Source organism: Dermochelys coriacea, chromosome 2, assembly GCF_009764565.3.
Source record: "Dermochelys coriacea isolate rDerCor1 chromosome 2, rDerCor1.pri.v4, whole genome shotgun sequence".
NCBI classification, from domain to species: Eukaryota; Metazoa; Chordata; order Testudines; family Dermochelyidae; genus Dermochelys; species Dermochelys coriacea.
Window position 1 is genome coordinate 57,040,707 of NC_050069.1, and position 26,936 is coordinate 57,067,642.

At 42.7% G+C, this 26,936-nt stretch overlaps 1 protein-coding gene across 1 annotated transcript in view; it reads right to left on the bottom strand.

Moving 5' to 3' along the window:
* Positions 1–22,120, bottom strand: part of CRISPLD1 (cysteine rich secretory protein LCCL domain containing 1) — a 60,796-nt gene extending 38,676 nt beyond the window's left edge. Inside the window, exons 1-2 of the mRNA XM_038393005.2 lie at positions 21,733–22,120; positions 20,065–20,387 (exon numbers count right to left, since the gene is read on the bottom strand). Coding sequence (XP_038248933.1) covers positions 20,065–20,322 — 258 coding nt within the window. The 5' untranslated portion in view covers positions 20,323–20,387; positions 21,733–22,120. The remainder of the gene's footprint in view (positions 1–20,064; positions 20,388–21,732) is intronic.
* Positions 22,121–26,936: the final 4,816 nt, after the last annotated feature.

The following is a 26,936-nucleotide window of genomic DNA, read 5'->3' on the forward strand; positions in this document are numbered from 1 at the left end:
AGGGATCAACAATCAAATGTACAACTACAAAATAGGGAATAACGGGGTAGGCAGTTACAAGTTACCACTGACAAGGATCTGGGGGCTAAAGCAGAACACAAATTGAATCTGAGTCAACAACATGATAGAGTTGCAAAAAAGAGGCTAATGTCATTCTGGGGTGCATTAACAGGAGCATATATGTCAGCGACAGGAGATAATTCTTCCACTATACTCAGCACGGGTGAGGCCTCCACTGAAATACCGTGTCTCATTCTGGGCACCACACTTTAGGAAAGATGTGGACAAACTAGGGAGTGGCCAGAGGAAAGCAACAAAAATGATCAAAGATTTAGAAAACCTGATCTATGAGGAAAGGTAAAAAAAGAAAAAGTGGGGGGAGAAGGTTATTGAGAAAAGAAGACTGAGGGGGGATGTGATAAGTACTCAACTGTATTAAGGGCTATTAAAAGAGAATTGTTATCAATTGTTCTTCATGTCCACTGAAGGTAGAACAAGTAGTAATGGGCTTAAATCTGCAGCAAGGGAGATTTAAGTTAGATATTAGGAAAAACTTTCTAACTGTAAGAATTGTTAAGCACTGGAGCAGGCTTCCAAAGGAATAGGTTGGACAAACACCTGTCAGGGATGGTCTAGATCCGTGCTACTCAAAGTGGTGGTCCACGGACCGGTGCCAGTCTGCGAGCCATCAGCTACCAGTCTGCACGCACGTTGGAAAAAAAAATTGCTGGTCCCCCATAGCAGATAGCTTGAGAAGCACTGGTCTAGATAATACTTAGTCCTGCCTCAGCGCAGGGGGCTGGACATGATGACCTCAAAGTCCTTCCAGCCTTACATTTCTATGATTCTATGGAAGTAAAAGAGCTGAAATTTAAACTTGCTAAAGATGGAAATAAGTACAGTGAGTACCACTGAAAGTAAACATTTAACATGGCATGGTATAAATACCTCACAGCGGTATACATTCTAAATATTGGTAGTAGAGTTGTAACATAAATACCATGGTACAGTATGGTATTTAAGTTTTAATAGCTTCCATTGTGTTCTTTAAGACTAATTACATTGAGAAGGGAAAAAAGGAAGGATGAAATATTGGATGAAAAATACCATGGTCGAATAAGCCAAAAATAAGTAAAAATCAGCAGCCCGGCACCAACATATTATGCTAGTAAGAAACACAAGATGCCCGGAGCCTCACTTTATGATAACTATATGTTCCATGTAATAATAATAAGTTGAATTTCATTGCAACTCCCATCCAAAGATCTCAAAGCACTTTACAGATACTTAATTAATCCTCTCAATATCATTTCAATATAGGTAAAAATTGTATTGTTTAATATAGAGGAGTACACTAACACAATCATAGAATCATAGAATCATAGAATATCAGGGTTGGAAGGGACCCCAGAAGGTCATCTAGTCCAACCCCCTGCTCAAAGCAGGACCAAGTCCCAGTTAAATCATCCCAGCTAGGGCTTTATCAAGCCTGACCTTAAAAACCTCTAAGGAAGGAGATTCTACCACCTCCCTAGGTAACGCATTCCAGTGTTTCACCACCCTCTTAGTGAAAAAGTTTTTCCTAATATCCAATCTAAACCTCCCCCATTGCAACTTGAGACCATTACTCCTCGTTCTGTCATCTGCTACCATTGAGAACAGTCTAGAGCCATCCTCTTTGAAACCCCCTTTCAGGTAGTTGAAAGCAGCTATCAAATCCCCCCTCATTCTTCTCTTCTGCAGACTAAACAATCCCAGCTCCCTCAGCCTCTCCTCATAAGTCATGTGCTCTAGACCCCTAATCATTTTCGTTGCCCTTCGTTGTACTCTTTCCAATTTATCCACATCCTTCCTGTAGTGTGGGGCCCAAAACTGGACACAGTACTCCAGATGAGGCCTCACCAGTGTCGAATAGAGGGGAACGATCACGTCCCTCGATCTGCTCGCAATGAGTGGTTAAGGTCAAATTCTCCAATGCAGATGACTGAAGTTAGACATCTAAATTCATATTTAGGCACCTGAAATAAATCAGTGGAAATTGGTGATGCTCAGTACCTCTGAAAATTAGCAAAAAGAAAAGGAGTACTTGTGGCACCTTAGAGACTAACAAATTTATTAGAGCATAAGCTTTCGTGAGCTACAGCTCACTAGATCACTTATTTAAATAGTTAAATATGGATTTAGGTCTTGAATTTAGCCATCCAAGTCTGACAACTTTGGACTTCGTGTCTTACTTAAGGTCACATAGATAGTCAGTGACAGAAATTGGGATCAAATGCTCCATTTCTGCTCCAACCATTACATAACCCTCCTTCCAAATAAGAAAATAACTATACTACCCTAAAAACTAGCAGTTCCATTACTAATCATATTTAGGATAGTAAAAAAGAGAGAATAGATGACATTATTATATTTTCCCTTTACCATTTTCTGCTATAGCACTGGAAGGAAAACTAACTGGAAGGAAGGTAGCAAGAATTTTTTTATATTTCAGTTTTGAAAGTCTGATGTTTATAAAACTTCTTAAAGAGATCCCTACACAGACCCAGAGGCTTCAGCTACTCTTCTGGAAATGAATAGAAAGCAGGAAAAAATATGACTTTTCCCTAGAAGCAGCAGAGTAGCCTGAAGCCAAAAATATTGTTCCTGAACACTGAGTAAACTGCAGCAGTTTCTGAAGTAACCCTGTATTACGTTTCCTGTGTTTGCAGTTTTGGTGTTAAAAGAGTCAAAAACAAAAATAGGAACGGCACAAATGACAAATCACATTTTATTTTCAGTGTAATCTAAACATATTAAGATCGTGCTGAAATATTCAGATGTCTAAGGTGACTTGCCTGCAAGTCAATGTTGCTGTTTTAAAACTGCAAAATAGATAACAAAATCCACAATATTTTAAAATCATCTTACTGACTGTATATTCTAAGAGCAATAGCGTTATGGAGTAGCAAAAGAACTGTGATAACTGACCTTAATTTCCAACACTTTTTATTGACAAAGGGTCGTTTACTCTACTTCTATTACAACTTATTCATATCTATATATATGTCTATCCTATTATGAGACGACCAGAGCCTTAAATATTTCTTTAATCACCTCCTACCACCATTACAAGCCAATTTTTAACAACTGTTACCATATAATATATTAAGAGGTGCTGCAGGAAGTAATTGCAGTGTCTCAGATACTATGGTCTGATGACTATTGGCTTTTTAATTGTGACTCCTGTGAATCTGATTTTAATACAGTAGAAATGGAATATTGGAAAGGATGACACAGTAATTAGACATGATATTAAAACCCCTATAAGAGATCTGCTTAAAAATGTTCCAGAAAAACCAGAGTTGAGCAACTGTCTTCAAGTAGGAGTTGCTTGCCATTTTGATTTTGAGGGCCAACATGGGACCCAGGGCAAATATGGTAAGCTATTTAATGAATACTTGTCTTTCTTGTAAATGCACCCCAAAACATTGGATTTAATGACTGAAGTAAACTCATTTTATGTTACAAAAAGGTATTGTTATCACAAAATATGAAAAAAAGGTTCTCATTATGGACGAAAACGGCTTTCTTTTAAGAGTCACTTTTCCTGGTCTCACAAGCCACTTTGCTTCAAATAAAATCAAGGGTTGATGGCATCTCTTTCTGTAGATGACAGGCCAAATTCACCCATAGTATTCAGGGGAGTTTCAGTCAGTGTTTCTCACTAAACAAATCTTAAATTAAATCAGATTCCCAGTTGGGTAACATGAAGAAGACATGTTAGATTTACTCTGTGTAAGTCAACAATTTTTTCTGTCTTCACTATAGATTTTACTGCTTGAGCTCTATGTTCTGCTGCTTCAAATTAATAATTTTGCTAACAGTATTTGCATTCATCCACTGAATGCATCTGATGAAGTAAGCTGTAGCTCACAAAAGTTTATGCTCAAATAAATTTGTTAGTCTCTAAGGTGCCACAAGTACTCCTTTTCTTTTTGCAAATACAGACTAACACGGCTGCTACTCTGAAACCTGTTAGTTGCTACTGGCATTACATCAAAGTCATAATATGGACTTACCCACTTGTTCACTGAGCCACTTTCAAGCTGCAGAATCCTTTGCTGAAAAATGCCAGACAGAATAAGAGGATAAGTCAACGTCACAGTATTCTTTGATGCAGCGTCAGTAGCCTCTCAGCACTGGGTAAAGAAGCTGAAGCACTTCCACCAGCCTTTGAAGTGAAGCAGGAAAGTGGAAAGCCAGAAAGGAAGCAGACAAGTTTGCTCTGAAAAGGAAGCTAAGTTGTTTTTTTAAGTGCCCTCCAGCCACTTAAAGGATTCCATAGACCACAGTTCTCAGCTCTAAAGGAATGGGAATTGTGTTTTTTCAAGTGTCCCTGTGTAGCTTTGGAAAAACTGACAAGATGACAAACAAAACAGACATGACAGAGATGTTTCAGAAAGGCCTAAGAACTTAAATATGGGCATTGATACACAGAACGGAGAAATTCACCAAAGTGTGGAAGGCCAGTGAAAGTCCCTGTAAACTTTCTAAGCCCCTTTTCAGTTCTTCACACTACACCGGGGTACAGAGACTGGCTCCACAACACATACTGACTCTGTAACCTGATTGTGCTGTAAAATGGGACTGATAAATTGTTCACCATAGAGAGGTTGACAGGAATGGGTGGGGAGGATGGGGCTACTGGATCCTGACTTATATAGATCCTGTGGCCCAAAAGAACCTTGCAGTGTCTGAATAAGTTCTTTAGCCATGATCCCAGCCTGCCAACAAGTTGGTGGGCTGAATAACACCTTATTGTCACATTCACAGAATGGCTTTGTGTAGCAATGAGTCAGTGTCACCCAAAGTTTTGTATTATGCTGTATTCTTAACTTCAAGGGGAATTTGCCTGAGCAAGGATTAAGTAAAAAACAGAAAAAAACTTGAGCAAGCATTTGGCCCCAAATTTGGGACTTTCAAAAACCACAAAATATCATCAAATGGCCATCTTCGAATTTTCTTCTTCTAAAGGGCCAGTCCATATGTGGTAACTATGAGATGGTGTGATAAGGCTTCATTGCTCTGAAACGTGAGGCTCCATGAAAGCCATGGGTCAGCCATAGTCTTGAAAGGGACAGCATTGTGTCAGCATTGTCAACGTAATAACTTACCATTATGAAAAGACACCAGAATGACGTGACTCACAGAGGAACCAATAGGCACTACCACAATACAAATTAATAATAAATGTGCATACTTCTTTTATACCCTGTGTGGGCAGAAAAGAGTATAATTCTGTGGATGTTAATTATTTCTCTTTTCATTTTCTGTGACAAATAATCAAAATTGGGATCAAATGCTGCCTTCACATACACATGCATAGTTGTCATATGGTTACATCTGAAAATAGAACTGGGTCTGAGGTAAAAAAAGTGTAGTCGGTTTTTATCTCCTTCCACCAGGTTTGTGAAATATAACATATTTTAAAAATTCTTAAGTTATAGACTTATGGTAATTTATAAAGAGAATCAGGCCACAGGAAGACTAAATAAATAAATAAATAAGACCTACCTTCAACAGTTACAGTAAATACAAAACATAGTACTCTCACTAAATGGCAAAGTGTCAAGGAATTCAAAATTGCATTAAAGGGGCTACTTATAATAGAATTAAATAGTGTTGGGAACTTAATTATGCAGCAATACAATATTGGAATGAGGGTCTTATGGGAACTATACTTAATTCACTTGTTCTTTTTGTTCCAGAAAAGACACCTACTTCTGGGAAATGCAGGAGGTAAGTTTAAAAACAGAATTCATGGCTAACTCATGTTAAAGATGCCTTTAGAGCTTTTATTTGTGGACACCATTTTTGTGGCCTTACACAGTGTTTAGGAATTAGGGTTGGCAACTTTCTAGTAGCACAAAACTAAATGCCTTTTCCCCATCCCCTGCCCGGCCCCTTCTCTGAGGCTCTGACCTACTTCACTCCAGCCCCCACCCCGCTCGCTCTCCCCTACCCTCACTCACTCATTTTCACTGGGCTGGGGCTAGAGGTTGGGGGGCAGAAGGGGTGAGGGCTCAAGCTGGGGGTGCAAGCTCTGGGATAAGGCTGAGGATGAGGGATTTGGAGTGTGGGAGGGGGCTCCGGGCTAGGGGTTGGGATGCGGGAGGGGGTGAGGGCTCTGGCTTGAGGTACAGGCTCTGGAGTGGGACTGGGGCTGAAGGGTTTGGGGTGCAGGACGGATCTCTGGGCTGGAGCTGAGGGGTTCCGAGTGCGGGAGGGGGCTCAGAGTTGGGGCGGGGGTGGGGAAGAGGGGGTGGAGTATAGGCTCCAGGAGGGAGTTTGGGTGCAGGAGGGGGCTCAGGGGCTCAGGGCTAGGGCATGGGGTTCAGGTGCAGGAGGAGGTGCAGGCTCTGGTAGGGAGTTTCGGTGCAGGAGGGGGCTCACGGGTGGGACAGGGAGCTGAGGTGTGGGAGCGGGGTACGGGCTCTGGGCCAATGGGAGCCGCAGAGCCAGGACTCGAGGGTGGGAGCAGCACGCAGAGCCCCCCTGACCACCTCTACGCCTAGAAGCTGGAGGGACATTCTGGCTGCTGCCTGGGAACCATCAAAAACTGGACACCTGGCAACCCTATTAGGAATACGGGAGTAAATAGTTTATAGAAAGAGTTCCTTGTATTTTCCAAACAGTACAGATGTAAATATGGTTACCCAGCCTTTCTGATTTATAATATTTCCATGGTTTATTTGATGAAGTGTCCTTTTGATGCTACTTACTGAATTATTTAAAGGATAACATTCATGGCAGCGGAGTTTATAAGGCCATGAATGGTTTTCAAGAATGGTGAAATGCCAAAAGAAGAATATAGCCACAAACACAGCATATTGCCTCATGTACTCCTGCACTATGAACTTAGATATTTAAAAATATCAAACAATTATACACAACCACAGTCACTGTAGAGTATATCATTTATCCATTGAAGCAATGCAGAGATTGGAGTGCAAACAACACCATAATCAAGGGCACAAGATCGGAAATGGCACAGTTTTAAAAATCTGCATGTTTTTAAAACAGGTTAGCAAACACCTTAGATTAGTATATGCTGCATACCAGAGTAACTGCTAAAGGCTGAATGGAGCACATTAGACAACACACACTGCTCCTCAGAGGCTGTGGACAGTCAGAAAGCAGAGTTGTTGCCTCTTTGTGTTCTCCTGAGTGCTAGTTAGACCTGATTTCAGAGTAGCAACTGTGTTAGTTTGTATCCACAAAAAGAAAAGGAGGACTTGTGGCACCTTGGAGACTAACAAATTTATTTGAGCATAAGCTTTCGTGAGCTACAGCTCACTTCATTGGATGCATTCATGAAGAGAGCTGTAGCTCACGAAAGCTTATGCTCAGATAAATTTGTTAGTCTCTAAGGTGCCACAAGTACTCCTTTTCTTTTTAGTTAGACCTGAGTTGTTCCTCTGCACAGGTGCACAAGGGGGAAGTGGGGAACAAGGGAAGGATAAGCTCCTTATTCATTCTTTTCCCTGTAGCATACTTATACAACGCAAGACAGAATGTGGGCCTACATTTACATAACATATGCACATTTCCATTCTATGTAGCATTTTCATAATGCGTGTTCTGACTCATCACTCATAACCCAAAGAGATGTGCTGATTCTACTCATGTCACATTGTGGGAGGGGTTCATGTGAATACCTATTTGAGGGTGGGTTTGAAAACTGTCTTACGGTTCAAGAGAGTGGCCTGTGAAAAAAGATGCAATGTGACTATACACAGCTAGTGTTAATATAGATCTTATTGTAGCTTGTGATTTGATACATTTCTAGACTAAAATAGGCCGAAATATTTCCTGTCATGTACAGAAAAGTAAGGTTCGTGATGAAAAAGAAAACTAGGATTTAAAGTGAAAGCTTATTTTATAAAATCAGGGTCTAAATAATTAGCTGTCAGCCATAAACCCCAAGAGACCCAGTGAAATCTCCCAGAACCACACCATACTTACAGGTTTCAGACATGTTAGTCTGTATCCGCAAAAAGAAAAGGAGGACTTGTGGCACCTTAGAGACTAACAAATCTCTAAGGTGCTACAAGTCTTCCTTTTCTTTTCACCATATTTACAGTTATTCCTGGGGGAATTCTGTGCGAAAAAATTAAAAATTCTGTGCCTAATATTTTAAAATTCTATAAAATTCTGCAAAATTCTGTCAAAACAACACTAGATAATCACACCAGTTTCAATTATTTTGGAAATTTATTTCAAAATACCTGTCAGCAAGTATATCTGTAACAATATAGACACACAAAAATTCCCCCAGGAGTAGAAAATTAAAGAAACCCCTACTTCTTCCTGCTTCTCTGCCCCTTCCCTCACAGAGCCCAGCCGGGGGCCAGATACTCACACCCTCTGGCCCCCCAGAGGCCAGCTGCAGGGCCCCACTGGCCTAGACACTCACAGACCCTACCCTACTAGAGCACAGGGATCCAGACGGAGAAACAGCTTGATGCTGGGTCCCAGGTTTCCACAGAGTTTCCTGCACACTGCTGCCTCCTTCCTTCATGGAGCCCTGGGAATCCTCCAGATCCCTCCCTCTCCTACCTCCCTGGCCTTGTCTTCCATTTGCGAGCTGGGCTCTGCTGGGTCCAGCGACTCCTAGTGGCAGCCAACATCTCTGCAGCCTATTGGCGGGGGAGAATATTCTGCACACCAACTATTTCTGCATAATTCCGCATTGCGCTGTGGGACAGAATTCTCCCAGGAGCATTACACTGTAACATCATCATATACAGGTTTCAGAGTAGCAGCCATGTTAGTCTGTATTCGCAAAAAGAAAAGGAGGACTTGTGGCAACTTAGAGACTAACAAATTTATTTGAGCATAAGCTTTCGTGAGCTACAGCTCACTTCATCGGATGCATTCAGTGGAAAATACATATCATCATATACAGCTGACATTGCATCATTGCCAATCAACATCACAGGATGAGGCAAAATCAAAATCCAGTCATTCTAATGTCATCAGGAAATCATGCATGATTGTATGTTTATCTTATTAATATTATTCTTTCCCGCTGTCTGCCTGATGAATCTTTATATTGGCTACTGCCAAAGAACAGAGAGTGTAAGAAATCTTTCTCCCATGCACATCCCAAGTAAGGGCCAGCTATACTTCGTAGTCCCAGCACCCTGGGTGCACTCCTTTTGGGTACATCAAAGGGAGTAGGGCAGCACATGACTCTTCTCCCTACCCCACTTCACTCAGAGAACACACAAGAGAACAGGAGAACCTTTTAAACTTTGATTTTTTTCCCTTTTGTTTTTGTTAAATCCTGCTCAACTCAAACTCTGACAAACTTTTAGGATAAAAGCTTTCTTTCTAAAGACTGAACCTTTCCTCCTCCACAGCTGAGGGCTTCTAAGGAATGGTGCAGCTCAACTTTCAATAAGACCTGATGTTCCTAATGTAAAATACAAGCAGACAAAAAAAATGTATGGGAATAAAATCTCCCATGGGGTCTCCATAATTCATTTTTTTATTGTTGCTTGTGCTTCAAATCAAAGTATAAAATTTGGTCCCTCACCTTTATTTTTCAATTAGCAGCCAAGGCTCAGTTCTATTATCATCATTTATTATTTGTATTATAGGTACATCTAGGAACCGAGTCATGATCTAGGATCCAACTGTAGGGCTATCAATATCTAAAGGCACCTAACAAATCTTGCCTACTTTAATCTTAGTTTCGAAACCCAGATCCAGAAAACATAGGACCCTACAATTCCTAAAACCAGACATTCTGCAAGTGGCTATAATTTATTTTGGAGGGAAATATTTCTTGAAGAAAAATTGCTCTTTTCTATTACTAAAGTGTCTCTTGGAACATGAAAATGTGCACTGACTGTCTCAGCATTTAGTTCTCTATATACCATATTACCTACCAAAAAAAACAACAACTTAAAGTTGCAAAGTCAAGCACTTAAAAGTTAGGAAATACCAGAATTAAGGTTGTCTGTGCAACACTAGATGTGTATGCCTTACAATACAGTCTTTAATTACATGATTACATACTATTTTTTCTACAGGGCCCTGGCCTCATTCAGTGCACAGAATGGATGGAATTCAAATAATGAGCAGCTGTCCAAGTCCTTGTATTCCTATTTTCTTCAGTATGTGGCCCCACACTTAACACACTCAATTCAACTCTGCTCTGGAGATGGCATTATTAATTTCCTCATAAGCTTTTCTGTGGTGCTCATCACTGTGCTTTGGGGGGCCCTGTGCTTCAGGACATGGGTCCAGGGTGGCCTGGAGGGCTAGTGGGGGGCAGGGTGGATAAAAATCAATTATTTAAGAAAATCAAAAAAATCCAATTTAAATAAAAAAAATCTAAAGATAGTTTTAATTAAGATATCTTTGAGCTATAATGTATCTCATCATGGAATACGGATTATAAATTCTAATTCTATAGTATGAGACAATATATTTATGTAACAGTTAAGAAAAGTTTTGTAAATGAGTTCTAATAGTTCATGGATTAGGGACCCAATCTTATGGGGTTCCAGGGGCTTCAGTATAGATTATTTAGGTTAATCTTTCTATCTACCCAATGGGACTCAATGCTTAGTCTAGAAGATACCATCAGTGATGCTTAGTTTTGCAGTTCTCAAACTGTGGATTTGTGTCTCCAGAGATAACATGCTTGTTAACAGCAAAAATGTATTAAAATAAATAAATATCTAGAGTGAGAAATAATAGACCTCAATCCTATTGTCCCTCTGCAAATTTGTGTACACAGAGTCAATCCTTTACCTCTCTCTAAAAGTGCAAAGTTTCAAAAAGTTCAATGAATAGAAGATTATTGGGGGCAGAATAGATCTGGACAAGGAGAAGAAGTCTAGAGATAAATGTGAGAAGGGAGGGACAGGCAGTAGAAACAAAAGTAAAACTGTTTGAGCAGCATATTCCAGAAGTCTTGAGGTCTTTCTGAGTGTAGCCTTCATTGATTTGAGATGTACCATACCATTCGCTCACTAGAAGGGAAAACCTATAATGGCAGCAGGCCATAAAAGAGACCCAGTTTGGGAATATTTTAATGAAGTTCCTCTACCTGTGAGTAGGAAAGGCATGCATGCATGCAAAATGCAAACAGTGTAACAAAGAAATGCAAGGCCTGGTTGGCCTAATGCAACAACATCATGAGAAGTGTTCCTTCTCAGAAGGAAGCTGCGTTGAAGATGATGAAGGGAACATGTCTAAACATGCAGGATCTTCATGTTGGTAAACTTTTTTATTTCATACTTCTTTCTTAAGGACTGCCTGTCTTCCTTCTGGACTATTCTTGAATTCTCATGTTTGAGCAAAAAATATAGTTGTGACTGTATGGTACTATCATTTTAGATGCAGTTGTGATAAAAAATAAATAGTTGAAATAGGCAGATCTTCCTTTTACCATTTCACCTTTGAAGTAGTACTGAGTCTCAGTGAATGCAATGAATAATACTAAATGAACAGTATGGTAATAATAATTAAATAACTGCATTACAAAAAGAGGTAATTGATGAAAAAAACTGCCCTGTTTGTTTATGCAACAAACTCTCCTTTCTGTATGATTGAGAACCCACACTTCATTAACATGGTTCAGTCATTAAGACCAGGATACAGTCCACCCAACAGAGCAGATGTTGCAGGCATATTGGTGGATAAAGTGTATGAAAGAGAAATTGAGTGTCATGCAAAAGGTCTAGAGGGTGAAATTGTTAACCTGAGTCTTGATGGGTGAGAAATGTCCACAATGATCCTGTTGTATGTGCTTGTGTGACAACAGATGAAGGGAATGTCTTCCTTACAGAAACAATTGATACATCAGGAAAGGCACACACAGCAGAATACTTACAAGAAGTAGCAGTAAAAGCTATAACTGTGAAAAAAAAATCAAATATCTAGTACACAGCTTAGTCACAGACAATGCTGCAAATGTATCCAAGATGAGAAGAAATTTAGAAGAGAGTCCCAGGCTAATAATATATGGTTGCAGTGCTCATTTGATGCACCTCCTAGCCAAACAATTCAGTGCTCCAGACAAAAAGGTTAATGTTGAAATTGCAAAATACTTCCGTAACAATCACTTTGCAGCAGCTGATCTGAAAAAAGTGGGAGAAACCAAGCTAACGCTCTCCCAAGACGTGCAATGGAACTCGGTAGTGGACTGTTTTGAGCACTATATCAAGAACTGGCCTAATCTGATGACCGTTTGTGAACAAAATCGTGAAAAAATAGATGGCACTGTCATAGCCAAAGTTCTCAACATTGGGCTTAAGAGAAATGTGAACACATGCTGAGTACCCTGAAGCCTATTTCTGTAGCCTTGAACAAAACGCAGGGAAATAGCTGTTTTACTGCTGATGCTGTTGAAATTTGGAAGGAACTGAGTGAGATCTTAAAAAGAGAAATATGCAATGACGGAGTTAAATTACAAACATTAAAAAAAAATGAATGGGACAAGCACTATCTCCAGCTCATTTTCTTGCAAATATTCTCAATACTGGGTGCCAGGGTCAAACCTTAACTGCTGAAGAAGAGGAGTTGGCTATGACATGGACATCTAGCAATCATCCCTTCATAATGCCAACTATAATAAACTTCAGAGGTAAGGTGAACCATTCAAGAAATATATGTTTGCTGATGATGTTTTAAAGAAAGTCACACCAGTGAACTGGTGGAAGTCATTTAAGCACTTGAATTCAGAGACTGTTGAAGTGATAATCTCACTTTTAACCGCAGTAGCTTCTTCTGCCAGTGCAGAAAGAATATTTTCTTCCTTTGGACTAATTCATTCTAAATTGAGAAATTGTTTGGGACCTGAAAAAGCAGGAAAGCTAATTTTTCTTTTCCAGATTATGAACAAACAGGAAAATGAAGGTGAAGATGACTGAGTTAGCTGTAGAAGCCAGTATTTTAAGCTTCTCATGTTGACCTGGCTGACAGTCAATTTAATTTTAGAGTGGGTTTTTTTTTAATATTTCATTTAACTATTTTAGATAAAAAACAATTTTAACAAGAACAAACCTGATTTTAAAAAACTTGAATGTTTAACTAGATTCAAAAATTCAAATGCTTGTATGTTTGCTGTTGAAGAAAAAAATCCAGGATACTTAACGATGTTTTAGTTATGTCTGTCTGGTGATGTTTTCCTCCTAATACAGCATGGCAAGAAAATCCTCCAAATATAAATGATTAACCTGTTGCATTGGAGATAGTTCACGTCCCAATGCGTCAATTACCTTTGGTAAATTAAATAACCAATCATTCATTTTCTGATATAGCTGTAAAACTAATCTGAAAAGTTTTCAAAATAAATCACTGTTTAAAAATGTATAGTGTGTACCTTCTAAAAATGAAACCTACATCTATCTCTGAGTTGTGAAGAATATGTATTAAGGTTATAACAACCAACAAGAATGCACTTTTAGGTAGAAATCCATGATTAACCAAGTCTTCCTGACTAGTGATTTAAATCATGATTTAAATCAAATTCACCCTGATGGGGGACCTGGCACCAGCAGCAGCGAGCGACCTGGCCCCAGACTGCCCCGCTCCGCTCTGCTGGCTCCAAGCAACACTTGGGGGAAGGGGTGGAAGCTGAAAAGAGGTGGGGTGAGGGTGAGGGTTTGGGGGAAGGGGTGGATTGGAGGCAGGGCCTCGGCTGGAGTGGGGAGGTTGTCCCGGGCCGCAAACCGCCCTAGGGACAGCCACTTTGCTCATCACTATACTATCTAAGGGCTGAATGCTCTGACATCTATTTCGACTTCTTACTTTTACTAAAATCAGTGGAAGTGAGAAGCCAGAGTAAAATTTAGGAGCCTAACTCATTTTGAGCATTTATTGTCACAACATGCCTGAGAGTTGAGGGATGGCATTTTCTAAGGATATCAATTAATCACAGTTAATTCATCTGATTAACTCAAAAAAGTTAATTGCCATTAAAAAAATTAATTGTGATTAATTGCACTTATAACAGTAGAATACCAATTGAAAATTGGATATTTTTGGATGTTTTTCTACATTTTCAATATTGATTTCAATTACAACACAGAATACAAAGTGCACAGTGCTCACTTTATATTATGTGACAAAGCTCTGTCCTTGTCTCCATGGGTCCCGCATTTCCTGGAGGATTTCGCTAGCCTCAGAGGCTCACTGTGACCCACCATGTAACCTCTCTCTCTCTAGAGACAAGGGTCACAGTCTACTGAGCCATTTTCATCATAAGCCAGCAAGGGAGGTGAGGAGAAGTTATCCTTCCTTGCACCGTCTCTGTTGTGTCCCAGTCTCAATGATTAATCAGGGGGAAAGGTGGGCCCCCCCACCCTCTACTCCGGGCTCCAGCCCAGGTACCCTAATAGTATCAGCTATGGTAGCTGACCTTTTAAAAACATGACATGTACAATTCTCTTCCCCCACAGCAGCCCTCACTTCCTCAAGCTTCACTTCACCCTTATCTCAGGGCCTCCTTCCTTGTGCCTGATATGGTGTGTACTACTCAGTCTCTCCAACAGCGCAACTTCCTCCCACAGCTCCTGACATGCACACCCACCTGACTAACTGGGAGGCTTTTAACTAGTTTCAGCCAGCCTTGATTGGCTTCAGGTGTCCCAATCAACCTAGCATTCTCCCTGCCTTCTGGAAAGTTCTTAATTGGCCCCAGGTGTCTTAATTGACCAGGAGCAGCTGCCATTTCACTTATCCTGGTACCAGGGATTTGTTTAGCCTGGAGCTAATATATCTATCTCCCACTACTTTTCTATAGCCATCTGGCCTTGCCCCATCACAATTATTATATTTTATTATAAATATATGCACTGCAAAAATGATAAACAAAAGAAATAGTATTTTTCAGTTCACCTCATACAAGTACTGAAGTGCAATCTCTTTATCGTGAAACTGTAACTTACAAATGCAGATTATTTTTTGGTTACATAACTGCACTCAAAAACAAAACAGTGTAAAACTTTAGAGCCTACAAGTCCACTCAGTCCTACTTCATATTCTGCCAATCTTTCTGCAAAGTTTGTTTACATTGATGGGAGATATTGCTGCCTGCTTCTTATTTACAATGTCACCTGAAAGTGAAAACAGGCGTTCGCATGTCACTTTTGTAGCCAGCGTTGCAAGGTAATTACATGCCAGAGATGCTAAACATTCATATGCCCCTTCATGCTTCGGCCACCATTCCAGAGGACATGCTTCCATGCTCATGATGCTCGTTAAAAATATAATGCGTCAATTAAATTTGTGACTGTACTCCTTGGGGGAAGACCTGTATGTCTCCTGCTCTGTTTTACCCGCAATCTGCATATATTTCATGTTATAGCAGTCTCGGATGATGACCCAGCAAATGTTCGTTTTAAGAACACTTTCATAGCAGATTTGACAAAATGCAAATAAGGTACCGATGGGAGATTTCTAAAAATAGCTACAGTACTCAAGGTTTAAGAATCTGAAGTGCTTTCCAAAATCTGAAAGGGACAAGGTGTGGAGCATGCTTTTAGAAATCTTAAAAGAGTAACACTCTGATGGAGAAACTAGAGAACCCAAACCACCAAAAAAGAAAATCAACCTTCTAGTGGTGGCATCTGACTCAGATGAGGAAAATGAACATGCATCCATCTGCACGGCTTTGGATCATTATCAAGCAGAACCCATCATCAGCATGGAAGCATGTCCTCTGGTATGGTGGTTGAAGCATGAAGGGACATATGAATCTTTGGTGCATCTGGCACATAAATATCTTGCAACATCAGCTACAACAATGCCATGTGAATGCCTGTTCTCACTTTCAGGTGACATTGTAAACAAGAAGCAGGTGGCATTATCTCCTGCAAATTGTAACCAATCTTGTTTGTCTGAGTGATTGGCTGACCAAGAAGTAGGACTGAGAGGACTTGTAGGCTCTAAAGTTTTACATTGTTTTGTTTTTGAATGCAGTTATTTTTTGTATATAATTCTACATTTGTAAGTTCAGCTTTCATGATAAAGAGATTGCACTACAGTATTTGTATGAGGTGTATTGAAAAATACATTTTTTTTGTTTTTTAAAGTGCAAATATTTGTAATAAAATAAATATAAAGTGAGTACTGTATACATTGTATTCTGTGTTGTAATTAAAATAAATATATTTGAAAATGTAGTAAACACCCCAAAATATTTAAAATAAATGGTATTCTATTGTTGTTTAACAGCACGATTAATCGTGATTAATTCTTTTAATCGCCTGACAGCCCTAGTATTTTCTCCATTGTACAGATGGGAAATTGAGGCACACAAAGACTAAGCTCAGAAGTGTTCACTAATTTCAGGTGCCCAATCTGAGACACCCAGGCTCTGATTTTTCAGACTACTTAACATTATATAGCATTATGTTTGTTCAAAGCACAGATCCCATGGACTTCCGTTGCAGCTGTGAGTACTCAACCCTTCCACAAATCAGACTCCGTGGTCTCAAGTCAGGCACCCAGAAAATGAGAAAAGCACAATTAGTGACCACTGTAAGAGTTTGGTCTAAATGTCTTCATCAGACTCATACAGGAAACCTGTCTCAAGGGCAGGGACAGAATTCAGTTTGCCTGGACAGTACTGTATTCAACAGCCCTAACCGTAAGACCATCCTTTCTCTTCCTGCAATCCCCTGCCTCTTTCATTACATACTTTCCAACTTGGACAACACATAAAGCAGGGATGCCTACAAACAACAGTGTCCCATACTAAACAACCCTGATTAAGATGTTTTTCTTAAAAAAGATGCTCTAGTTCAAATAGGAATTAATTTGGGGAAGACCTATGGCCTTGGCATTACACAGGAGGTCAAACTAGATGATCACAGTGGTCCCTTCTGGCCTTGTAATCTATGAATCCCCAGAGCAAATCCATCCTGGGCAGTGAATGAGGCAGTGGTCCTGTAAAAAAATTAGTATTTTATCATATAATAAAAGACTGTATCATAACACATACACACAAGGGGGTGGCATTAAGGTTGTACAGATAACCTTAATTATAGCATTTCCTAACTTTTGAGTGCTTACTTCACTTTCCAACCTTAATTATTTTCTTTTAACATAGTTTTTCGTTTGTAATTTCCTAGGTTATGAAAAAAAAACTGAAAAATAAGAAACCCCATTATGTAGCATCATATTGACACCCATGTGGGTCATCAATATCCACTACACACACCTCTGGCACTTGAGCTAACAGAGTGATAGCAGTAGTAAGTTGTTACCCTCTATGTGGGCCAACACTAGAGGAGGATGAGACGCTTTGCCAGTGGGTTTCACAGATATTTGCTGAAAGCACAGAAAGGATAGATGAGATTCAGGAAACTTGGGTTCCATTCAAGGCTCTGAGGAAAAGTGTGTTCTAGTGGGCACAGACTCTTGAGTCCATTTCACTCCAGCATAACCTCCACCACTTCCTTCCCAAACTGTCCCTGACCCATCCCTACATCTTCCCCATCCCTGGCGATACATCCCAGTCCCATTCTCCTTGACCCAGTCTCCACTCCTCAAAATTTCTCATACCAGTCCTAGCCTCCTGACCCACCCAGTCCTAGTCTTAGCACTCCTGACTTCTATCCCAGTTCCAGTGTCCCCCTCCCCCCAATTCCTAGTCTGTCTTCTTGACTAGCCATTCCTAGTTTCCTCCCACCCCCAGCACCATGTCCCAAGTCTCCTTGTTGAGTAAGTTTCAGGTCCCCATTTCCTGGCTCCTTATCCAATTTGTTTCTCTCCCTCACCCTGGCCTCCAGTTGCCTCCCATCCACATTCCCTATTCTCAATGCCTCCCTGTTCCAAACACTTTCCTTGGGCTCTTCAACCAACCACAGTGTCCCCCTACATCTATCCCACCACTTCATTATCACAGTCTATTTGTCCAACCAGTTCCAGTCTCCCGCCCAGGTTCCTCATCCAGTATCTTCCCTCACCTGTTTCCCTTCCCACCTTCCAATCTCTTTGCCCAGTAAGTCAGTCCCCTCTTAGAGTCCCAGTCAACTCTGAGTTCCAGTCTTCTTGACAAGTCCCAGTCTCTCCTGCCCCATCACCAACCAGTCTCTAGTCCCAGTCTCAACCCCTCTCCTGGCTCCTTGTCCCATCTATCTCACCCCATCCTGCACAGATCCACCTATTGTTTCCACTGCATTCAAATAAGGCAGTTTTCTCCTCCATGCCTGAACCCAGCACAGGGATCATTAACAGCACAGAAGAAATTGTCTTCCTGCTTTCAATTCAGATGCCCAAACCTGGCCCACAGCAGCCCTACAGCGGCAATTGCAAAGAAAGTCCTGCTCAGCCCCACGCTGGAGAATGTTCAGCACAAATAGAATTGTGAGGACCTTTAGCTGCTAAAATCTAAGAAGTCTCTACTGAGCATGTGCAAACTGAGATTTTTCAAAGGCTTCTAACTTGTCTTAAATTTGGGTGGGTTTCACAATGATAACAAAAGCACTATTCTAACACAAAGACTTCCTGCTTGACAAATTTAAATATCCTGTTCCAAAGCATGGTTTTCAATGGTCATCAGAATTTTTAGCAAGAATAAAACATATTTTTTCCTAGCCTCATTTTTGCATATGGCTGAACTGCTGTAGCTGAAATTTAAAAACAAAACAAAACAAAAAACAACCAGCCTGTGGCAGATACCTGGCATGGAAAATTTCAGCCTGAACAATTCACGTTTGGCTAAATTATAAGCCACTGAAACAGGATCTTATGATGGGAACTGTTGGGCAACCTTAGTAAAAGGGGTGTGATCAGCCCTGCCTACAATAATGCAATCTCCTTGTTATTTGTATAGTAAAAAATATAAAAAACATATGAACATTGTGACAAAAGTTTGAATTTTTCTGCAGATGTAAGAGTTATAAGTTACAATTGTCCCATTCTTGTCAGGCCACTGGCCTTTTGAGGAGTTCCAAGGATAGAATTTTAGTATTCCCAATGTGCTCTAATAAGTTAGTAGGATCATAAATAGGGCCCTACAAAATTCCTGGCTGTGAAAAACTTGTCATGGACCATGAAATCTGGCTATTGAGGGCAGGGGCAGGACTGGGAGTGCCCCAGCCGCAGACTCATACTGTGCAGCAGACTCCAGCTGCTAATCCCAGCCCAGGCTGACTAGTGATGGGACTTCCTCTTCCCATGCAGGGGCCACTTATGAAGCCTGGTCAGACCCACGTCTCGGAACCTCCCCTGGCTGCAGGAATCTCCATGGCTGCTGGCTGGGAGCCCAGCTCTGAAGACAGCGCAGAAGGAGGCTGCCAGGAAAACAGGAACACATGGTAACCAGCTCCTCATATCCTGTGACCCTTACTTCTGCACTGCTGCTGGCGGTGATGCTGGCTTTAGAGCTGTGCCCCCAGCCAGCAGCCACTGGTCTCCAGCTGCCCAGCTCTGATGGCAGCATCCCTACCAGCAGCATTGCAGAAATAAGGGTGGCAATCCCACAACCCACCCCCCTACAATAGCCTTGCAACTGCCCCCCACCCCTCCATGGCCTCCCTTTGGGTCAGGACCCACACGATTACAACACCCTGAAATTTCAGATATAAACATCTGAAACTGTGAAATTGACTATTTTTTAAATCCTATGACCTTGAAATTGACCAAAATGGACCCTGAATTTGGTAGGGCCCCAGTCATAATGAAACCTACATTATAAAAAAAACTAGAGTTAAGAAAAGTGAAAGCTTTAGGTTCAACAAACACTAAATACACAGAGGCAAAAAAAAAGGGGGGGGGCCAAAAACAAAGGGAAATTATCACATACTAATATATTAAACATAGAAATATACCAGTTTAGGAGCTAGGAAGAACCTGTGCTATTTTGCAATGCAATGTTTCCAGTTTAGCACCCTGCTTATCTTTTAGCTCCTGAAGATATTGTGTTGCATTTCATCGTTTTATAACACTGTTTTAAAAAGACAAACATCAAGAAACAATGACTGAAAGTATGCTATTTTACACAATGACAGCATTAAGATTTCTTTCTGGACACCACTATCAATTTGTCCTTACCATATATTCCATATTGGAAGCTGGTGGATACACCTGACTCCGTAATTTATTATGAAGATCCAAGATACTTTGCATATCACTGTCTGTGATAGCCCTTTTCCCTCTTTGCTTGGCAATCCACCACTCACCATCCTCGTCCATGTACTTTTCCAAAAGTTCCTCTAATAATGTACCATTGGTAAGAACCATTGCAGAAACTGTTTGAGCTATGAATAGCAAGGCAGTTACTCGGACCCATTCCTGTGCTACACGCTTCATGATGAATGATCTCAAAACTCCCCAGGGTTAATTCCAGGACAAAGTGTTTCTTCCAGGTCTGTTGGCTGCAAAGGCATAAGAGAGAGTAAAGTGATTCTGAGGTTAAAGTGTTGGCCTGAATTAATCAGTTAAATAACAAAAGTCAAACTGTAGTTGAGAAGGGAGTATGCCAGTGTGGTTTTTAGGGATGCCAGAGAACATAGACACCCATCTTTTACACTGTGGCTTTGACCTCATGAATTGAAGATCATTCAGGTCGTTATGTAAAGCACACTTAAGTGTCTGCATAAATAAAAGCAATTTTTTCATAAACTGCCTTCACCTGATAGTGCCTCCCTTTAAGCAATCTAAATTATATGATTAAATTAATTAGATCCTCATAATAGCCCAGTGTATAAATATAGCTGTTTTCAAGCTAATCCCAAAATGAAAACAACCCCCCAAAAGAATGTGTAGTATGCTTTAAAAAAAATCAGAACTCTCAAATCTGATCTTGATCAGAAGCTTTTGTTTTATGATTTAGAAACATTTTGAGTCTCCAAACTTAACAACAAAACTCAGAATATTAAAACCTGTTAGTCAAGCAGGGTTTATTTACTACGCTTGCAGAACAAAAATGATGAATTCTTTTAAAAGAAGTTTTTAAGATGCAATTCTACCATCAAGAATGTTCATCTGATGGCCGCTACTGCACTTTTGAAGGTTTACAGTTTGGAAAGCTGCAGGGCGCTATCTACAGTAGCTCCCTCATCCCAGTCCAAAGTATATTAACACTGTAACACCAATGCCCTAGCGCTCCAGTTATGGACCTAGCTGTGGCGGGGAAAGGCACATCTGGCATCTTGAAGAAAATGCCCAGAGAGGCTGCACTGGTGCCCAGGATACCCTGTGTTCCAATAGGGAAGATATATCATATTATACTACTGGGCCAAATTGCACTCTCCACACCCGTTAGGCATTAAATAAAGGTGCTGAAATGAGAAAGTCTGGCTTTGGGGCTCCGTGGGGGGGGGGGCCCAATCTGCCTTCACTGCATTTCAATCACACGCCCGCCCGGCTTCTAAGGACAAACCAAGCGCTGCTGCCCCGAAGTGGCTTCTCGTCTCAGCAGCGCGCGTCCAGTGAGCCCGCGATGGAGCAACAACTCCGCGGAGAGTTAAGTCTTCCAGCAAGTCAGACCCGGAGCTCTCCCCCCTTCCCTCCCTCCCTCCTCAGGCCCTTTGTTACACGGCCCCGGCGGGGAAGGCGAGGAGAACGGGACAGAAAAGCAGGCGAGGGAGCTGGGTCTCGCCGGGAAGTCCCCGAGCCGTGCGTGGGAAGAAGCGCGGCTCGGGGTGCTGCTGATCGTTGCGGGCCTGAGGGCTGCAAGGCGCGGCGCCGTTCCCAAGCGATGCTGAGCCAAGCCCTTACCTCTCCCGGCCTTTCGGACACCAGGGTCCAGGCTGCAGCCGGCCAGCCACAGCCGACTTCGGTCCGCCGCCCCTCCCGCGTCTCCTCCCCGCCTCGCAGAGCCGGGAGACGCGCCGGATTCGCCCGGGCAGCTGAGCAGAGCAGAGCAGGAGCCGGGGCGCGCTGGAGGCTGCGCCTGCAAACTCTGCGAGCAGTTTGTGCCCCAGCCCCAGCCCCTGAGCGCAGACGCTTTCCCTGGCCCCCCCGCTCTGGACGTGGGAGTCCCCTGGCCCCGCTCGTTCCGGCCTCCGGCTCCCTGCAGCTGCCGGTACCAGAAGCTCAGCGCTTTGCTCCCAGCCATTTATCCCGGGCCTAGAGCGCGCCCCCAGTGACGTGCCCTGGCCACCCCGCCCCACCAGCATCCCGCCCGCCCGGCCGGCACCGCCAGGAGACTCGGGAAGGGGCTGTTTAGCGCCACTCAAACCCTGCCTGGAGAGGGAAACGCTGGCTCCCTCTGAGCTTCAGCTACCTGCCTCCGTCCTGCAGATTTTTCAGCCGCAAGTTCTACCATCCGCACAGAGAACAAGGGTCCCCCCTGAACCAAGCAAATCCAGAGCCGGAGCAAGGGCGCGTTAAAACCCCGGATCCTGCAGCTGCATCCAGCCAAGTTTGGGCCACGAAGCTCCAAATCTTAAAAATCCAAAATCAGGGCAAGACAAACGCGGCTCCAACTGCAGCAAAACATTCCGGATCCTAGCACATGCGTACTGGAAAAACCCAGGTCAGCCCCCTGCATCCCGCCAAAGTTTGCCCCATCTGTCCCTACAATCTAACCTAACAGCTAAACGGGTGACGGTCCAACTGCAACAACCACAGCAAAACTGGCCCAGGGCACAGCAGCACTGCAAAAACTCAGGCCCAACTCATGGAACCCGCTGGATCCATCCAATTACCGGGGACCCAGCTGGAGTAGGAGCAGCTGCACTTGATCTCCCTGCAGTAGAATTTAGAAGTTTATCCCAAAAAAGGTGTTGAATGCAGCAAGACTTAGCTGTTAAATAGATGGTTTTGCATTGTTCTTGCACTGATCTTTGTCAGAGCCTGGATTTTTCTAGCCAAATCGGGAATGGTAACATATGTTGACTATTTTGATGAATTAGGTGCTTGGGTCTAAAACACGATAGGATCAGGCTGACTCTGTTTGCTGGATACATTCATCGAGTGGTACTGCTGCCCCAGTTTGCAGCAGTCTAGGTTTTTTTGGACACACACACACACTCACACGCACTATAGACAACACAAATTAAAGGACTGAAGTTAAACATTGGCAGAATCCAGAAGGATCCACCAGCTATGTGAGTTTTTTCAGTGCTGTTGATCTGGGATCCATCAGAGTACATACAGATTTCTCCACTGAAATAGGAGCAGCTAAACTTATCTATTTAGATTGTATCGTTTGGGGTTTGAGGCAAAAAATTGCCAAGATCCATCTGGATCCAGGTGCTAGAGTCAGGTCATTGCAGGGGTTATGCACCAGGCTGCATCACAATCTGGAATTTTGGGGTGTAGTAGGAGTGGCTGTACTTATTCTCTGTTGATGCTATGGAATTTGAGGTTTCAGAGTAGCAGCCATGTTAGTCTGTATTCGCAAAAAGAAAAGGAGTACCGGTGGCACCTTAGAGACTAACAAATTTATTAGAGCATAAGCTTTCGTGAGCTACAGCTCACTTCATCGAATGCATCCGATGAAGTGAGCTGTAGCTCACGAAAGCTTATGCTCTAATAAATTTGTTAGTCTCTAAGGTGCCACCGGTACTCCTTTTCTTTTTATGGAATTTGAGTGGAGGCCAAAAATTAGTTGGATCTGGCAGGATCCATATGCCAGATCTGGGATTTTGTGATGCTCGCATCTCAGTTTGGATGCTGTGTGTGCTTCTATCCATCCCTCTGTACATAAGTGTTTTTCTTGTGTGCCTGCCTAAATATGTGTTTCCATCATATAATAGCATCAAGAATGTGTACACCTAGGAACAGAGAATGTACGGCATACTTAAAGGATGGGGGACTGTATCCTGGGAAGCAGTGACTCTAAAAAAGATTTGGTTGCATGGCAGATCAATTGAACATGAGCTCCCAGTGCAATGTTGTGGCAAAAGGGCTAATGCAATCTTTTATGCATAAACAGGAGAATCTCAAGTAGGAATAGAGAGTCACGGGTGCAACTGCTGCTGGAATACTGTCTCCAGCTCTGGTGTCCACAAATCAGGAAGGATGTTGGTAAACTGGAGAGGGGTCAAAGGTATTTAGGTGTCCACTCATAGATTTCAAGTCCAGAAGGAACCAAGGTGATCATCTCATCTGAACTCCTGTATAACACAGGCCATAGATAGGTCTCCAAAATAATTCCTAGAGCAGTTCTTTTAGAAAAAAACATCCAGTAAACCCTAGTAAATTGTTCCAAGGGTTAATCACTTTAAAAATGTATGCTTTATCTTCAGATCTTCAGATTCCAGCCATTTGATCTTATTATACCTTTCTCGGCTAGACTGAAGAGCCCCTTATCACATATTTGTTTCCCATGTAGGTACTTTCAAGTCATCCCTTAGCCTTCTCTTTGTTAAACTAAATAGATAGAGCTCCTTGAGACTCTCACTATAAGACAGTGGCTGACAATGGGAGTGGGTGTGCAAAGCTGGTGGCGGGGCAAAGCTGCAGCACGCGGGGCCGGCTGCTTCCCCTGTTGGTCCATCATGCAGCCCCCCACCGCGTGCTGGCACGTGGTCAGCAGGGCCTTACCCCCTGTCCTGTTTCTGGCTGGTGCTGGCTGTATTCTGCAGCCTCTGGTAAGTGCAGGCAAGCGCTAGGCAGCGGCCAGTTACATGTCGCCTCTGCTACCTGCCCAGCAGCCCTTTACGAGCTCCCCTTCCCTCTGTGCTCTCCCTGCTTTGTCCTTTCACCCCCACCAGCCCCGCTGCTCCTCCACATCCCACCCCAGTGGGGCAGAGAACCAGCTCCTGGTCGGAGCACTCACTGACCAACAGCCTGGCCAGCAGGTTCCTTTCTCCCACTGCCTCAGGCTGGGCCGGTGCCCTGGGAAAGCCCAAGACCCTCTGGCCTGGGGTGCTGGCCCACAGGAGCCAATCCCTGTGTGTGCCAAAGCCCTACACAGCACTGGCACAGGGAAGTCTCTCCGCCCTCAGCTAAGCTTTGGAGTGGGGAGGAGAGGGGCAGAATGGGGAAAGGAGAACAATTTCCAACCTGTTCACGCCCCAACCCTGCAGGCTCCACAGCAGCCCCCCCAGGCAGGGGCTTAGCACCCTCTTCCGCCCCCACCCTCATCCTGGGTCCTGTTCCCAGGAAGCATGGGGCTGCTCTGTCCCCTAGACACCCTCCGCTGCTGAGCCACCTTTCTGGCCAGGTTCGCTGAAGCCCCTGCAGTCAGGTTCCCTGGATCCTGGAGCACAATACATCCTTAGGGCTTAACCCCTTCCTGCCTGCGCTTTAGTCAGGGGACAGGAGGTGGCTGGGTTATGTCCATGGCCAGCAGCAGTCTGGAGATGTTAGCTGCCTTTCGACACTGTGCGGGCAGAAAGGGACAAGCTGCTTCCAGCCACAGGGAGTGGGGAGCGAGGGGGGGAGAGAAGAGATGAGCTCTGCATAGACCCAGGTCATCCCTTCCCCCCTCCTCCTCTCCTGCAGCTGGAAGCAGTTCCTGTCCATTCCCTCCCGCACCATGACGAAAAGCTACACATTCTGGTGTGAACCCTGGCAGAAGTCTGCAGGGGGCAGGGAAGCATGTGACCCTGCATGCTCCCCCATGAGTTGCCTCAGGAAGATGCAGCACCAGGTACAAGAACAGACAGGTCCATCCCAGGGGCCCAGGCAGGCATAGAGGGTGGAGAGCACTGGCAGGGAGGATTAAGTCAATCAGTCACCCCCTCTGTGTGAGAGAGGTGTATAGGAGTGTGTGTGTGTGTCACCTCTCCCCGTGTGAACCCTAAAGCCTTAAAGATAACAAGGTAAATACAAATAATCCAACTACGCAATATTTCTTTTTAACAGTGGTTCAGTCAACTTGATGTTAATTTGAATGTTTGTACGATTGATTGCCATTGAACTCGCTTGAATATGAGTAATTTAACCAGGTGTCCTGTATTCAGCATAGGAAAATACGGCCATCCTACCAGCATCACTTAGACCTTACCCAGGTGGAGTTTATGCTAGCTGCTCCTGGAACTGATTTTCTCTAGGCATTGTGATAATGAGATATACAGCTGGGTGTTTTTCAGCCTACTGCTCACAGTGGAGCACATGACATCTCACTATCTCTCAAAATAGCCTCTTAGAGTATGTCTACATTGCAATTAAAAACCTGTGGCTGGTCCATGCTGTCAACTGTTTCTCTGGCTTTCTGCTCACTTTCTCCTGGCATTCTTGTTGGCATTCTGGTTGTTTTCTGCATCTGACACATACAAGGTGGATGAGCTAATACCTTTTATTGGACCATCTTCTGTTGGTGAAAGAGAGAAGCTTTCAAGTCACACACAGCTCTTCATGCACAGTTCCAGCCAATCCATGCCCCAGATCCTGCATCTGTATTCAAGAAGGAAACCCCTCAGCCCACATGGCTTCACAGCTGCTGGGCTTTGCATGTGGCCTAGTGTCTTTGCCTAAGGCTTCCACTGTCTCCAGCTATTTTATTCCATATTTTACAAAATAGCTGGCATGGCCATCAGCTTTCTCAAGGTCTGTGATTGCCTGTAGATCAAAGACTCATTTGATATCCGCCACAGAGCACAAAATATGTGTTAAAAAGTAGAAACTTTGTGAAATGCCATGTTTCAGCCTAGAGACAGTTTTTAGCTAGACTCCTGGAAATTCTCCAAGCACACACATATTAACAATTAATGTACACCATTTTATACATCGCCTATGAATTTTTCTCAATATTGCATCCTGGGTGGCAAAAAAAAAGCATGTAAAACAAAGATGGCCTAAGATTTCTTATTACATTTGCTAGATAAATTTAATTAAATGTCTGTTTAAGACTCATGAAAGGAAAAAATTGTTTAAAAAACTGATTGATAAAGAAAACTTAATTAGAATTACAAAGCACAACTAAACTACACCAGTGAACTTTGTCAGCTGGTATGTGGCTCTTTCATACATACCTCTTTGAAAAACGTGGTCATTAGCATATTTCTGTTTTTGCCTATCAGCACTTT